This window comes from Cavia porcellus, unplaced genomic scaffold (assembly GCF_034190915.1).
Source record: "Cavia porcellus strain 051 isolate PalLab524CR breed Dunkin Hartley unplaced genomic scaffold, mCavPor4.1 scaffold_5, whole genome shotgun sequence".
Lineage (NCBI taxonomy): Eukaryota > Metazoa > Chordata > Mammalia > Rodentia > Caviidae > Cavia > Cavia porcellus.
Window position 1 is genome coordinate 16,525,984 of NW_026947488.1, and position 16,824 is coordinate 16,542,807.

At 42.3% G+C, this 16,824-nt stretch overlaps 1 protein-coding gene and 1 long non-coding RNA gene across 5 annotated transcripts in view; one reads left to right on the top strand and one right to left on the bottom strand.

The window, feature by feature from the left end:
* Window positions 1-2,564, bottom strand: part of Sys1 (SYS1 golgi trafficking protein) — a 33,806-nt gene extending 31,242 nt beyond the window's left edge. The window contains exons 1-3 of one of the 4 annotated variants that reach the window (XM_023564227.2): window positions 2,308-2,547; window positions 1,852-2,086; window positions 162-229 (exon numbers count right to left, since the gene is read on the bottom strand). In XM_023564227.2, coding sequence (XP_023419995.1) covers window positions 162-229; window positions 1,852-2,013 — 230 coding nt within the window. In that variant the 5' untranslated portion in view covers window positions 2,014-2,086; window positions 2,308-2,547. Of the gene's footprint in view, window positions 1-161; window positions 230-1,851; window positions 2,257-2,307 lie in introns of those variants that run through there. The other 3 variants (XM_063248271.1, XM_003467687.5, XM_063248270.1) reach the window with 3 other exon arrangements.
* A 3,421-nt stretch (window positions 2,565-5,985) lies between these two features.
* Window positions 5,986-16,824, top strand: LOC134475991 (uncharacterized). The gene is made up of 2 exons (XR_010047368.1): window positions 5,986-6,102; window positions 10,087-16,824. It is a non-coding gene; the product is annotated as an uncharacterized LOC134475991 (long non-coding RNA).

A 16,824-nucleotide genomic window follows, 5' to 3' on the forward strand; every position in this document is an offset into this window, starting at 1 on the left:
GCCATGAAAGTAGTCCCATGATAGAGCCAGTCCCCTCAGCCACCTACTTTAATCTACCACTAATCAGGACCAGGCACAAGCATCAATTGTCTTGTGCCTGAATTTACTAAGTCCCATTTCTAAGGCCCAAAAAGCTAGATAGCAAAACCAGTGGTACTCACCAGGTGAGGGCATTGAGGATGAAGGACATCATTGAAAGCCGGCCTGGAGGGGTAGAAAAGCCCAGGATCTGAGGAAGAATCACAAATGGAAATACGCTGGAGATATGATCTGGTAGAGTAAGGATACCAGGCTGCAGAACCCCAGCAGTCCTCCTATGGTACAAGCATCCTTCACAGAACACAGATGACAATGGCCCTTCATGTGTATGGCTTCCTAATTCCAACAAGTGTCCTTCTTTATCTCCCTGTCTGGTCTCTCTCTCTCTCCAAGATACTTTCATGAACATCCATTGTAGTATTTCATTTAATCCTCATGATAGGTGGAAGGGTAGTAGTATTCTCATTTTGAGAAGGATGATATAAAACCTCAAGTTAAGCTGCCCAAATGATACAGTAAGTAAATAGCAAGAGTAAGGCCTAGAAGGCTCCACTGACCAGACACGTGCTTTTGTAAACAAAGTTTTATTGCACATACCCTACAACTAGTCACTTACTTATTGTATATGGTTGGTTTTGCACTACAATGGCAGAGCTGAGTAGCTGTGATCTAAAATCTTCACCACCCCCAACCTTCAGAAAAGTACTGTTGAACTTTGGCCTAGATCTCAGGTTGTGTATGGTTTTCCAACATAGTCTAGAATTTCCATATGCCCTTCCTAGGAGAAAGGAAGCCCCTATAAGGTTACCATTAAGCACTAGGGTACGCACAACCTTCACTACCTCGGTGATGTTACAGAATACCAATTATCTCCACCACACTTCCAATTTACAGAGAAAAGCCTTTGACATCCAGAATTTCATAATATCCTTACAAAATCTACAACAGCCTTTACTGTTACTACTACCACCTCTTGTTAGATAACAACTTGCCCAGGCACCATGCAAAGAATAAGCATCAAGAGCAAGGACACCATCCCAGATCTTCTGGCTCCACCAGCTGTGTTCATTAGCTGCAGGTGCCTCTCAGGCGTAATACCTTTTAGGCCTGTTGTAATTTATACAGTACTTTTTTATTCCTAGGTCCCTCTGAGCCTCATAACATTTTACTGAGGGTGATTTACTGAGGGTGAAGAGAATTTCTGTTCACTTTCCAGAAGAGGGAAAAGGCTCAGAAAGGTGACTTGCTCACATTCCCACAATTACAGTAGTGTGTTTAGGCCTGGATTGGACCCTCAACACAGGATCTCTGGCACCACAGTTCACCACTTCTCTGCTTCCAGTCCCATGATTTTGTATACAGAAAAACAGTAAGAGAAGTAAGAACACTTGCCCCAGGTTATACAGCAAAAAGAATCCAACTTAAATGGAAGCCTGTCTGATCTCAAAGCCCAGATAGCTTCCATTGCAACCCCATGAATGCTCCTTGATCCACACCTATCCCTGGAATGGAACGCAGGGACCTGGGCTAAAGAAGAGAAGTCGCTTCCCCAGATTCACAGAAAACAGAAGAAAGAGTTGCCTGGAATGCAAGCTTGTTTAAAACAACATGCAGACCCTTCCCTTTGCACTTATCTTCCTGTTACCAGTCTTTCCATTTTATGGATGGGGCCTCTGAGGCTTGTAAGAGTGGAATCCTTTCGTAGGCCCATACAGCGTGAACGTGGTCGAGCTCGTTCTAGACTCCAGCAGTGTCAGACAACAGCCTACACCGTGAACCGAGACCCCACCCCCGCCAGCCGGGTGACCCTACCTCGGCGTCGAACATCTGGTCCAGCGAGGGGCTGCTTCGCACTAGAGCATCCACCAGCGCCAGCCACAGACCCAGCGAGCCATAATAGACGGTCTGCATGAGCACAATCTGCGACAGGATCAGCAACGGGTCCCACACGTAGCTACGGAACTGGCCCGCCATACTGGCCCGCGGGGTCCGGCCACTGCCCGAGCCTCACCGTCGCCGCGCCATGGTCTCCCGATCGCCCAGCCACCTGCGGGGACAGCGTACAAGCTGGGCCCCAGCCAGCCTGGCCTGTCTTCGCCTTGACAACGCCACTCCGCCCGGGGGGAGGGACTGGGACCGAGGGGCGAGCCCATTCCAGGAGTTGGGGGGAGGACGGAAGAGACAAACCATTCCCAGATTGGAAGGAAACCTGGTCCATTTCTGCTGTTCGGCCCCCACCGTACAACAACTCCTCTGGGGTTCACTCACCGGTGACTGACTCGGGGATGCAGCGTCCGCGCCTAGCCCGGCCTCACCTGCTAGCTTTCAAAACCCTGTTAACAGACCGGACCATGGAGAAGAGGCCCGACCAGCCTAGAGAGGCAAATTCCCGCGACCCGAAGAGCCGAGGTAGCTACGTGAGAAGGAAGCGTTTCCGGGGATGGCGGCGGAAGGCGGAGCTGACAATGCGCAGGCGCAATTTGTGCACCCGAGCCTTAAACTACGTACAGGACTTAGGCAGCGGGGAAACGAGTATGCACATGCGCAGAATGAAGGATGAAGGCGAACAGAAGCGAGGCACAAAATCCGTAGCGCTTGCATGCCCTCTAGAGGGAAATTGGGGGCGGGGCGGGGCAGGGCGGTGACTAGCGAGGTCAGGCAGGCGGCCTGCTGTGGCTCGCTGGCGAGGGTAATAGATGTGAATATTAACCAGATGATAAACGTTGACTATCTTCAATTTAAATTGCCTGTTTTTTTCCTAGTGAAGGTTTTGAAAAGCTTTTCTACATATTATTTTGCCTCTGTATCTATTATACAGATGATTAAGGGTCAACAAAGGGAAGCCATATATTGACCCAGAGAAAGCGGACAGTCAGTATTAGAATCCAGGTGTTTCCAAACACTACAACTGTTGATTTCTCAGCAGCTGGGTCCTGGGAAGGTGAGAACAACATGAGACAGTCCCTTCCCACAAAGTGAAACCATGTTAGATGAGAGAGCAGTAGGTGGCTTAAAATTTGGGTGTCCGATTGGGCAGAGTGGCTCGCACCTGTGATTCCAGCACTTGGGAGGGTGAGGATCACTGTGAGTTTGAGGCCAGTCTGGGCTTCACAGTAATCTCAAGGTCAGCCAGAACCACAAAATGAGACCTGCCTTTAAAAAAACAAAAAATGGATATCCAATGGAAAAAGACCACAAGTTCTAAAATCACTCCAGAAGTCAAATTGTGACTTTGTCTGACACCATGATTATGCTATCTCTGCCTTCTCTGAGTCCCAATAGTGGACTGTCAGTAAATATTTGCTGAGCAAGTCAAGAACAGAAAAAGGACAACAGCAAATTAATGACTTATTTTATACCTATTCCAGAAGGCCAAAATTCCTCAGCTTCATTGATGTTAGGTTCCCCTTCCAGAAGTAATTGATTTTAGCGGGGGGGGGGGGGGGGGGCGGGGGCTGAATTTTACAGTCTGTGTACAACTTCCTAGCTGTTTGACTAGCAAGCCCTTCTTTAAATCTCAGTTTTCCTGATAATGAAATGAGGATTTGAATAAGATTAATATTATCCAACATTTAATTACCTTCCACTAATTATTTTTTCATGTTAAAAATTTATCAGAGTCATAAAACTGCCAAGCAAAATTTCTGAACGATATGTAATAGTCATGTTATTGTCTTGAAATGATACAATTCCAGATAAAAGAAACTTGATCCGTTATCAAGAGTAAGTTTGTGGTTTCCATTCTCATTTGGAAACACTATAATTTACTTGTAGTCCAGGTTGGCAGTTAAGGCCCAATGATTTCTTATTTGCTTTCAGTTCAATTGGTCTCTAACCCAACCCCTATTCTTTTAGGCACTTCAATTCAGTACAACAAATATATATTTAAATGCCTCTGATCTATTGATTATTCACATGATCTAGTATTTGTGAGAAAGTATTTTCTGCTTAGTAAGTACCTGTATGATCTTGTTTAATAACCACAATCCAAGAAGGTAGGTATCATCCCCCTTTAGGTGAGGAAACTGATATTAAGAGAAGGGCTTGGTTCTATTCAAGTCTGAAAGTTTATAGAAAGCCGAACTGGGATTCGAACCAAGGACATGTGACTCCAAACATCAATTCCTATTACCAAAGAAAAGGAAAGAATGAACGAAGGAAAGGAAAGGAAAAGAAAGGAAAGGAAAGAATGAAGTAGGTAATGGCATAGTAGTGACAAAAGAAGCAGCAGTAAACTCCCCCTGCTTAAATAGCCCCGGGGTGAAGGGTTAGGGAGTGAGGTTTAAGGAGAGGTTTAGGAAAAAGGGCAGGTTTAGGAAAAGGCAGGTGTGAATAGGTGCTAACCATACCTTTCAGGTGCAGGAATGTGTGGCTGTTCCTGGCTCTTTACCTTATCTGACCTCCACAGGAAAGGTGCCCCAAACCCATCCTCTTGAAATAGAAAATACATGTAGCCCAGAGCTAGCTGCACTAGGGCCAGCTGAAGAGCTGGTGTCTGACCTCATTTCTGGAGCATAGGACTTGTCTGGGGGAAACCCCATAGGGAGACAAGATCTTGTTTCCTTTTCCTTTTGGAAGTTCGGCTTTTACATTCCTATCTAGCAAGGCCCCGGAAGTGGTATCAGCCTGTTTCTTAATTTGAGCACAAGAAGGAAATCAAGAGCTGGGAAAACCACACAGCTCCCTTGATGAGCCTCTTTGGCCTGATTATGAAGTTTGACCACAGGAACCCTTGTTCAGACCACAAAGCTTTAAACTAGAGCCTCATTGATTTCCTTTGTGACTTTGGGCAAGTCCTTTACTGGTCCTTTGTATCCTAAACTGGAAAATAAAAAATGGGCATTGGATTCTAACTTGCAAATGCAGCCCGTGGCCCTGTACCATCTGAACCATCCAGGGTGCCTACTATGTATTCAGGTTCTCAGGCCTGTTTGCAAACTTAAGTCTAAATCTCCAAAAGCAGAGTACAGATACCTGATATGTCTATACCTATATAGATACATAAATATATCTGCAGTGCTTCTCACACGCTTAGCAACTGCTCTATGACTTGGCTACATACCAGCCAAAAAAATTTGTGTATTTAAAGAGCTTCCCAAATGAACCAACCACATTTGTTAACTGCAGAACAAGACGAGCTATAGTTGACCCCAAAACAACTCCTCCATTTAACACAAAACTTTTTTCTGTGAACTTGGTGTGTCCATGGCTCTCACTGGGCTTCAGAGACTTTTTTTTTATCTGCAATATGAGGGGGTTAGACTAGAAGAGCTGGTCTCCAGGGGCCTTGCCCACACTGCCAAGTTCGTAAACTCATGAATGAAACTTTAAACTTTAGGTCAGAGGCAGAGTGACGAACATCCACTAGCTGGGACAAACTGTCCTGCTGGGAATGGGGACAGAGTGCCTCTGATCACTTGGTCATTTACATCACTCTCATACTGGAGTGTCTTCTCTTGGGATCCCTTTCTGATCCACCTCCACAAGGGTTCTCTTGGAAATGTTCCTACATAACTTCATGGGCTTCAGAGCCCTGCTTAGAATCAAACCCTCCCTCTACTGTCTTGCTGGGTGGATGACTTTGGGGAAGATAGTAAATTTTTCTCAATCTCAGCTGGTTCTCTATCCTATAAAGTGGAGATCAGCACAGCACCTGTGTCACAGCTGTCCTGATGATTGTGTGATTAGCCCACTGCCTGATAAGCTGTGCTATGTAAATATTTGCAGTATTAATTATTGTTATTGTTTCTTCCATTAGAATGTGGGAGCACAAATACAGCACCTGAGCTCAAATTTATAGCAAGAAATTTGTGTGTGTGTGTATTGTACTAGTTGAATGGTCTTGCACTCTGCCTTAGGCTAGTTCTTATTTATTTATTTATTGTGACTTTCTTTCTTTCTTTCTTTCTTTCTTTCTTTCTTTCTTTCTTTCTTTCTTCTTTTGACAGGGTCTTGCTTGGCTGACACAGGCTGGCCTTGAGCTCACTATGAAACCCAGGCAGCTGGGATTATAGGCATGAGCCACCATCCCCAGCTATCACAAGGATCTTACTAGGGATCAGAGTGAGTATGTTGCATGGCACATAGTGGACCTCAGTAAACAACATACATCTTTTCCTAATCACACCCACACTTCCGAGAGTCCCCAGCCTCCTCCCTCCCTTCCTTCTTCTTTTCTTAAACCGCTTTACTGCCCGGATTACATACTTCCTTTTGGGGAATATTTTACTGAAACATTTCAACAGACACATGGATCAGGGACAGATTATGCAACTGTGTGTTCACACTTTTTGGAAACTCCCTGTGGGAGACTAGCATTTGGCTTTCTGTTCTCCACGTCAGTGACCTTTCTGGACTCTGGCCAGTGATTTCTTCTCTTTGAATGGAAACTAGAGAAGAACTAATTGGCTGCCTGTTTGCTCCTCTAGACTGAGACCACTGTGCTGTCCAGACTGCTCGAAGGCCTATGTATGTGTGTATCTGTGTTTGAGGAGAAATAGCTGCTGAGTACCGACTGTGTCCTAGACACTTAAGTTTTGTTTTTTTGTTTGTTTATTGATGTCAGGAGCTGAACTCAGAACTTTCTCCTTACCAGGCAAGCACTGTGCCGCCAAGCCATATCCCCAGGCCCCTAGACACTTATGTTATCTTGCTTAAACCTTATTTAATTTCTAAAACAAGTCTGTGAGTTGTAGATAATACTAATATTCATACTTAGATGAGGAACGGATGCTATTTACCCAAGTCCACACTGCCAGTGAGTGGGCAGAGCTGACCTCCGAGCCAGCTCAGTCTGACTGCACAGATACCTCTTCACAATAAAATGCAGTGGACTTTCAGTTTACAGACAGCTTTCACCTACATGACCTCACCTTATTGTCCCAGCAGCCCCAGGGAGCTAGGCAGAAACATTTTCCCCATTTTATAGATAAGATAACTGAGGCTCAAAGGAGGAAGTGACTCACAAACAGTACCCAGCTGGGGTGTGGTAGATCTTGTCAGCAGGAATAATAAAAATTAAGAAAAACAAGGGCCAGGTGTGATGGGGTGCACGTGTATTCCCAGAAATCTGGGAAATTGAGGCAGGAGGATGGAAAGTTCCAGCACATCCTGTGCCATTTAGCCAACTGGTGAGACCTCGTCTCAAAATTTGAAAAAGGGCTGGGAGTGTAGTTCAGTGTGAAGCCCCAGATTCAATCCGCAGTACAGGAAAAACAAGACAAAATAAAACACAAACAAGGGCCTGGGAGTAGCTCAGCCTAACATATACAGTGCCTGAGTGTGATCCCCAGCCCTGTTCCCCTCCCCAGACTTAGATACACCTGGAGCATTTGCTCCAAGCACCCTATTCTTCAGAATCAGGGACTGACCAAGGAACTGATTTTCTGTGTTCTGTGCCTAATCATCAGTGGTTTTCTGCAAACCATCTCCCTAAAGAAGGTGAATGATGGCAGGATCTCTGAGCAGATCGTGCTGTTTTTCCTAAAGAAGACTCTTTTCCAGGTATTGGTCTAAGACACTCTGGAGAGCAAGAAGAAAAGTGACATTTTTCTTAAACTATGGCCTCATCCTTCCAGTTCTCTGAGCTTTTTTCTTTTCTGCCACTACCTCTGAGATGCGTCTGCAGCTCTTCTGTGCTTATTTCAAGGAAGAATCTTTTTTTAAAAAATTATTTTAAAGAAAAAAAGACATAAAACAAAATTTCAAAACAGGCTAATAGAAGAGTGACAATGGTTAATACACTGCATATTGGTATCTTTAGTAACTCAGAGTACAGGATATGTGTTTAGTTGTCAAAACAATATTATCACAAACCTTTCTTTTCTTTTTTTTTTTTTTTAATTTTTTTTTTTTCACAAACCTTTCTTTTCAATGAACTAAGAGAAATTAGTAGTATAACTATCTAAACCATCTTGGGTATATATATACTTTTTTTTGCTTTTCCTTTTCTTTTTTTCTCCTTTCCCCCATCCAAGTTTACCTTTTGAACAGTTTCTTTGCATTTTATAGTATCTATTGTACACTTTAGACCTTATTTACTTTTTCAGCTTCTCACACTAGGAAGACAATATGATGTCTATACATGTGAGTCTGATTTATTTCGCTTATGAGTATTGACTCAATTTGCATCCATTTACCTATAAAAGTCTCCAGCTTATCATTCTTTATGGCTGGACAGTACTCCATTGTATAAAAAGAGCACATGCTTTCGATCCATTCCTCAGTTGATGGACATTTGGGTTGTTTCCAAGATAGAGCTATTACAAATTGTGCTGCTATAAACATGGGTGCATATATATTGCTGTTGTATGACGTTTTTAATTGTTCTGGGAAGATACCTGGAAAGGGTCAAGGCAGAATCTTGCTAAGTTGCTCTCAAACTTTTGATTTTCCTCCTCTTCTCCCTCCTCCCTCCTCCTCCCCCTCCTCCCCCTCCTCTTCCTCTCCCTCCTCCCTCCTCCTCCCCCTCCTCCCTCTTCCTCCCCCTCCTCCTCCCCTCTTCCCTCCCCCCTTCCCTCCCCCCAGGGGCCTGCCCTCGACTTGATTCCTGATTCCATCATTTGTTAAATTCTTGTGTCTGATTAGAAATTATTCTTTACTCTGACTTTGAAAGACTTGGTTTGTTTTAAGAAGGAAAGCTGTTCTCTTCACCTCTCCTTGCACTGTGCATTCTCTCATGCAATACACATGCATTCACATTTACTTTGCACCAGAAACTGCTCCAGGTGTATGTACACAAATGAGCAAATGAATAAAGGGAAAGAACATTGACCTCATGAAGGAAACAAAAACAAACAAGTCAGTAGGCAATGTGAATGTGACATTTAACCTCCAGACGTGAGCCACCTAGGTGTGGTAGCACATGCCTGCAATCCAGCTACTTGGAGGCTGAGACAAGAGGATAACAAGACACTGATTCTTTTTTCTCTTCTATTTTCTTTTCTTTTCTTTTTATAAATGTTGAGACATTTTCTTCTATAGTTCAGGCTTGCCTTAAACTCACTATGTAGCTCAGGTTGGCCTCAAGTTCATGGTGGTCTTCCTGCCTCAGCCTCCCAAGGGGTGGGATTACACCAAAATTTTATTTTAATTTATTTTTAGATGAAAAAAATCATTTTAAGGGGCTGGGAACACAGCTAAGTAGTACAGTGACCTTGGGTTCGATCCTCAGTACCACAAACAAACCCCTACAAAATGCCAGGTGTGGTATGGAGTATGCTGGTAATCCTAGTGGTCAGGAGGCTGAGGCAGGAGGATCACTGTTGAGTTTGAAGCCAGGTTCAGCTACAGAGTGAGTTTGAGGCCAGTCTGAACTACATAGCAAGGCCCTGTGTCTTAAAACCGAGAGAGAGAAAGAGAGAGAGGACAAGGAGAGAAAGTACTTCAGAAATGGCACCTAGCATTCAGCAAAGACCTCTGAAGAGGTGGAATTTCAGCGGGGACATGATTAGAGCAAAGCATAGAACCACTGAGTATCTGAGAAGAACATTCTAGATAGAAAACGCCTGTGCAAAGTGAGGCAGGAATGGGATTGGCATTTTCATGCAATAACAACGAGGCCAGTGTGGTGGACCTGAATGGGCAAAGGTAAGAGTGGCTAAGGCCACCAACCCATGCCCGAGAAAGTCCAGCTTGCACTGGGAGAGGAGTCTGGGAGGGAGTTGTATGTGAGCAGGTCACTGCCTCGGTCACTTATCTCTGCTAACAGATATCTACTGAGTGCTGACTGCTCAGCTCTGGGTGTACAGAATGATGGTACAGCAGAAATGCCCCTTCCCCTCAGGGAGCTTGCGGTCTAGCAGAAGAAATGTACAATAAGCCAGAAAACAAAGCAGCAGTTGTGTCCGTGTGAATTATAGTGAATGCTGTGCAGGGAGCTGGGCAGGAACACAGCTTGGCCCTAGGGGAGGTGTCGCTGAGAAAGTAGCATTTCAATGAAGCCTGAAAGATGAGCAGAGAAACCCAGGGGAGGACGTGGTAGGCAAAGGAAAAAACGTGTTTGTGACAGCCCTCGGGTCATTATGCAATGTGTCTCATTTATTGTAGGAAAAAACAGAGAGCCAAGACTCAGGAGATGAATCACCTTGGATGCACACAGGTCCAACGACAGAGCCAGCACTGCCCTGTTACCTTTCTGCTGGGGACAAGCAGATCTTGTTGGTTCTGGTTTCTGTGGCATCCAAAACAAAGCTGCACTCTGCCCACCTAGAGCAGATCCTGGACCAAGTAGGAGCACCTGAAGGGAGCAGGAGAGCTTCAAGGAAAAAGCAGCTCTGGTGAACAAGAGGTTCAGTGTCCTGCAGTCCTCACCGCACTGAAGCCCTGGGCGCTGTGCCATGTGGATCACATGGCGCAGTGCAGAATGCTCGGAAAGCGCACACGTGATGGTCTCCATCCAGGGCTCTCTAGCCAGGTTTGGTGGCACATGCCTGTAATCCCAGCTACATGGAGGCTGAGTCTGGAGGAGCACAGTTCCAGGCCGATCTGAGCAGTTTAGTGAGACCCGATCGCTACACCGCTCTGTAAGCTGGTTGCAATAGCACCCACCCTGGTTACTAACAGAACTTTTTGGATACAAATGCAATAATATAGACAAATTCTCTTTGAGAAACTATATAGCACTCTTCCTCTTCCTCTTCCCTTCTTCCTCTATTTTCTTCTTCTTCCTCCTCCTCTTCTTCTTCTTCTCCTCCTCCTCCTTCTCCTTCTCCCTCTCCCTCTCCCTCTTTCTCTTCCTCTTTCTCTTCCTCTTTTTTTCCTCCTCCTCCTCCTCTTCTTCTTCCTCTACTTTCCTCTCTGTCTTTCTCTGTTGCTCTGTCTGTCTCTGTCTGTATGTCTCTCGGTGTCTGTCTGTCTCTCTCTCCGTACAAGAGTTGTACCCAGGGGGCCTGTACCACTGAGCTATATTCCCAACCTTGTTTTATTTAGAGACAAGATCTCACTAAATGCCCGCTGGACTGAAACTAAATGCAGGCTGGGTGCCTTCTGCCTCAGCCTTCTGCCTTCTGCCTCAGTCTCCCAAGTATCTGGGGTTATACCAGTGTGTGCCACCACACCTGGCAACGTGATCCACTGTCAGAATGATCAGACTTGTTATCATCTGTGCCTTTCTCCAGCTGCACTCATAGTGAGGCGGAGGGAATTGTGAGCTGGGTGTGCAGGAGGCTTTCAGGGGTCACACTGTCCAGCCCCATCTCCAACATTCTCTTCCTTGTTTTTCTGAAGTCAGGATAATTAAAAGTGTGTGTGTGTGTGTGTGTGTGTGTGTGTGTGTGTGTGTGTGTGTGTGTGGCTGGTAGGAATCAGGGCGAAAGTTCCGTGGCATAGCATGGGAAGGCAAAAAGCAATCAGAGAAACCTGGGTTTTAATCTTGTACTGGCCAACTTTTGCTGTCTCACTCGCAGTCCCCAAACCACAGCTGCAAACAGCAGCAGCTTCCATCGCGGGTTTGCGGAAACAGCCTTATTTTATCTCTGTATGATCTCCTCCTACCTTAGACTGTTTCCTCATCTGTAGAATAGAGATGGGGCCAAGGTGAGGATGATGTGTAATACTCTCTGCTAAATAAATACCTCTTGCAGAGGGTATACTAGAAACTAGATGTTCACCCTAAAGGCTAACTAGGTCCTCAGAAAGTGGTTCAGCGTACTGGTGCTCAGGGCACAAGTGTGACCATTGGCCAAGGCAACCAGATTTGCTGACCCTCAAATTCAGAATAAACAAGAGACCCAGTAACCTAGTGAAAGAGGGAGACACACATGTAGGGGGAAAAGGGATACTCTCAAAGACTGTGCAGGTTTAAAAATCTAGAGATCAACCTAGGAATGGTGGTGCATGTCTGTAATCCCAGCACTCAGGAGACTGAGACAGAAGATCACTGTGAGTTCAAGTCCAGGCTAAGTTACAAACATAATTTACCAGGTACACCTGTCTTAGCCCCCTCTACACTCACACACAAACGTCTGGAGATACGTCTGCAGCAACCCCTGGAGTCATCTCAGTATTTACAGTTTGCTTTCAGTTTTAGTCTGCAGCCCTCCTGATTCTTGTAATAACTTGTAGATCCCATTTTCTTAAGAATTTCTAAGAGGAATATTTCCTTGTGATTACAAGAGCCAAGTTAAGGTACAGAAGATTCATGTACAGCTTTGATCTCAGAGTCTGGCTTATAGTAGATCCTTAGCCTACCGTGGACCTGGGGGTTACTGTCCAGTAATCAGGGAACTGCTTCAGAGCCTGTCACATGGTTGTTGGATAAATGACTAAATGAATGGATTTCTATGTCTGAGCCACTAATGAAAGGAACTCACATGGCAGCCACTCAATTATCCTTCCAGCAAATTCTTTTCAGTGTTGCAAGTAGTTCATTTGTCCACATTTCTAAAAACATTCTAAGAGGCCAGTGCTAGTGCAGCTTTATTTAGCATGAAAGTGTCACAAGAAGCTAACTCATTTTGTGTGCAACAAGAATCAAGTTTCCAAAATTTCAGTTGTGTCACCATAAAAAACAAAGAAACAATCCCAAAACAAAACAAACCCTGCTAGCAAAGTGCATTTCTTTGGTGATTTCAAACAGCTGTTGGTTTTGCAAATAGGAAGTGTAATGCTTTGTCAATATATGGTTACTGAACGTAAGTCTGTCCCTGGACATAAGAATTAGTAAGATCATCCGTTCTTAGAATGTAAGGTTTTATATTTTTTTATCTCAATAGAAAGAGCACCAGTAAATTTTCATGAAACACGATCTTCCCCTTCATTTTCTATAGGCATAATTTTTATCTGCAGTACCATACAGCAAGCTTTAACTGAGCAACATGAACAAAGTGCCAGGAGTGTGCGTATGGGTGAGATAGCATCCCTGCCTTCCAGAGTCTCACATCTAGAAGGGAAACAGATGACAAACAACTAAAAGGATAAGCATGTGAGATCAGTAAGGAAAACGTTATGAGAAAAAATTAAGCAAAACCAATAGAAAGAGTAATTGGAAGAATTATTTTTAGAATTTTTCAAAACACCTAAGGTAGATACTGACTCACTGTGTGGATCTTGGTTTGTGTGCCCTATAATAGGGGTATTGTTGTCCTGAATGGACTGGGAGGACCCTTCTGAGCATGGTGTTCCCAGTTTCTGTGGTTATGCAAGGCAGTGGCTGGACATTCCATGGCGTCTAAAAAGTCCAAGATGTTATTATCTAGGAATGGAGAAGGATTTGTGTGGCACAAGGAAGACCAAGGAGGGTTAGCACCATTCTGGAAGGGAGAGTCCCATGACCCAGTCCTTCAGCTGTGCTGAAAATGATATAATTACATGATGTGCGAGGAGCTCTTGGGGAAGGGAATAACTCTTACAAAGAAGATTTTTTTGATCATAAACATAGAAAACATGTATGTGCTAGGTATGGTTCTAGTAAGCATGATACTATCAATATTCTTATCAAGTTAATAATTATAGTGACCCTCACATTACAAATGATGAAACCGAGGCACAGAGTACTTTGTATGCTTTTAATCCCAGCACTCAGGAGGCTGAGGCAGGAAGATGGTGAGTCTGATTACATAAAGAGACCCTATCTCAAAAACAAATGAACATCCAAACCAAACAAACAAAACCAAAAACACCTATAAATCTAAAGGTAACTATATTGCATGTCTTTGGAGAGATTCTCAGAACATGGAGAAGGGAAAATTAACTCCTTAATTCCAGGGGACTGGGACAATTTTATAGACAAGATTTCATTTAATTGTAAACATAGCCATTTTCTACTAGTATACTTTCTAAATTATTTTTTAAAATTTTTTTGAGATAGAGTCTCGCTATGTAGTACAGGATGGCCTTGAACTCACTAGGTAGCCCAGGCTGCCCTCAAACTTGGGACAGTCTTCTTGTCTCAGCCTCCCGAGTGCTGGAATTGTAGGCATGTGCCACCATGCCTGGTTTAAATTATTTTAAAACTGTGTATTTTTAAGTAAACCTTTATTTATTTGTTTTTGTATTTGCAGCACAAGATGATTGCATTCACTGTTAGGGATTGGTACCTGTACATAACACATTTCAATTCCTTCTTTCCCTCCCTCCACCTCATTTTATTTTTCCAGCATCAGATTCATTTATTTATTTTATAACACTTTATAAAGTTAATTTTCATACCTACAGATTGAAAACCAGACTAGTAGTTCAAAGAATATATAAAACACCTAAGACAGTTGTACTAAGTGAAGGTATACTTCTAGATACACTGTCAAACTAGATTACAACACCTTTTTTCTTTTTCTTATTATCTTTTATTTTGAGCACCTGATATTTTTCATTAAATGTTTAAATAGTTGTGAAGCTTGCAATTTCCAGTGAAGAGAAGATTCATACAGGCAAAAGTAAAATGGTTACATCAATTTTAAATGTATGCTGTTGAATTAAATGCCCTAGCAATTTGATACTACAGCCATCCACTTAAAAAATACATGAACAGACTCTTCTCTAACAGACAGTTATTTACATCATTTCTTCTACTTGAATTCAAATCTGCACTCCATGATTTACCACCATGAAATTTTATTATAATTTTTATGTGTTTAGGATTAAGCATGTTAACTAAGTCTATTTCTTTACTTCAAATATTAATGAAAAATGAATTATTATTTTACTTTCTCTGACCATAAGGCTAGATATTAAATTTTTCTAACATTACAACTATTGTTGATCAAATAATTGTACACAGTCAAAACAATAAAAGTATATGATTTTAATAAATCCTACAGCAATTTAATATATGTACTGCCAAATTGAGCATGATTTACACTGTTTTATTAAGGCAAAACTGACATCAGATAAACTACACACACTTAAATCACTTGATTTAAGTATACATTTATGAAACTAGTCCTACAAAATCTGAAATAATTATTAAACAGAGAAAGAAAATTTTTTTGGAAATGCCTGTCTTAATGATTTGGATAGAATGATTTTTCCTCTCCAATTAGTTCACTTAAATGTAGAAGTATATTGCTTGTATTAGAAGCACATATGTTTAGCAATAATTTTATTCCTAGTTTCCTTTTTTATAAATGTCAAGCTAGAGATGCTAGCATCAACTTGCCCTGGTTCACCAGAATTAGTTTTCAGGAATGTTTTGAACTGGTTGTTAAACACATCTATTACCAAAAATTAAATTACATAAAGTTAGAATTTAATAAATTGTATTTAAAATAAAGAAGGGCTTCAGGTATTTAACTCGGCGGAGAAGCACTTGTGTAGCATGAGCCAGGCTCTGGCTCCATCATAGCACTCGACAAACAAATAACAAAGGAAATAAGTAGCCTAAACTTATCGTACCTCAATATATTTTATTATCTATGCTCTGTTGAAGCCTGTTGTGTATCTGTGTGGTAGAGATGCAGCTCATCTCTTCCCAATTCCCTGTTCGGTGAATGACTCTCAAGGCTCTTTGCCATAAAGGACTATTTTTTTGTCTTTTTGAAACAAATTTCCACTGTGCAGTTCAGGACTGCCTTGAACTCACTTTGTAGCCCAGACTGGCCTCAATCTCAAAATGAGCCTCCTACCTCAGCCTCTTAAACTGCTGGGATTACAGGTGTATACCACTGCACCCAGCCCATTTAAAAAAAAAACCAAGAAGAGAAATCAGTCCAAATATGGGCATCTGAGATGAATACAGAGTTCTCAGATGAAGAAATACAAATGGCAAATAAACACATGAAAAAAATGTTCATCATCATTAGTCATTAGAGAAATGCAAATTAAAACCACATTGAGATTCCATCTCACTCCAGGAAGAATAGCCAGGATCAAGAAAACCACCAACAATAAATGCTGGAGAGGCTGTGGGGAAAAAGAAACACTCCTGCACTGTTGGTGGGAGTATAGACTGGTGCAACCACTGTGAAGGTCAATCTGGAGATTTCTCAAAAGGCTGGGATTGGAAGTCCCATTTGTTCTAGCTATTCCACTTCTAGGCATGTTCCCAGAAGAACTCAAAACATCATTCCACAGTGATATATGTGCACCCATGTTTATAGCAGCACAATTTGTAATACCCAGATCTTGGAAACAACCGAAGTGTCCAACAACTGAGGAATGGATAAAAAAAAGTTGTGGTATTTTTACACGATGGAGTACTACTCAGCTATAAAAAATGATCACATTGAGACATTTATAAATAAATGGATGCAACTTGAGACCATACTCATAAGCAAAATAAATCAAACTCACATGTATAAATACCAAAGTCTCCCAGTATAAGAAATGGTAAGAGTACATAAGAGTTTATGGTAATCATGATTCCCCATTACATTGCTTTGAAGCCTTATAATGTTTTCATTCATTAGTTGGAATGGTTTTATTCTGTTTTGTTTGATTTTATTATCTGTGATGGTATAAACAGCTATTTTGAAGAAAACAAGACATTATAATAGCCAGTGCTGATTTAATATCATCTTGCTTTGAAGTACTACCATACTTTTGTTCTTCTGTTTCCATTGGTTCTATCATGTAATATCTTACTGGATTTTATCACGTGTGGTAGTATAAACAAAATTTTTTATGGACAATGAGATAATATAGTAACCATTGTTCATTTTCTGCTATTTGGTTCTGAATTCCCTGTAGTATTTTCATTCTCTTTAATGGTTTTATACTATTTTGTTACGTTTGATTGTATTGGGTATGAAGGTATGCTCAACTATTTCAAGGAAAGACATTATGGTAGCTACTGTTATATCGGGTTGTCTTGTGGTGAAATACTGTGTTGCTTAAATTGTTCTGTTCTGA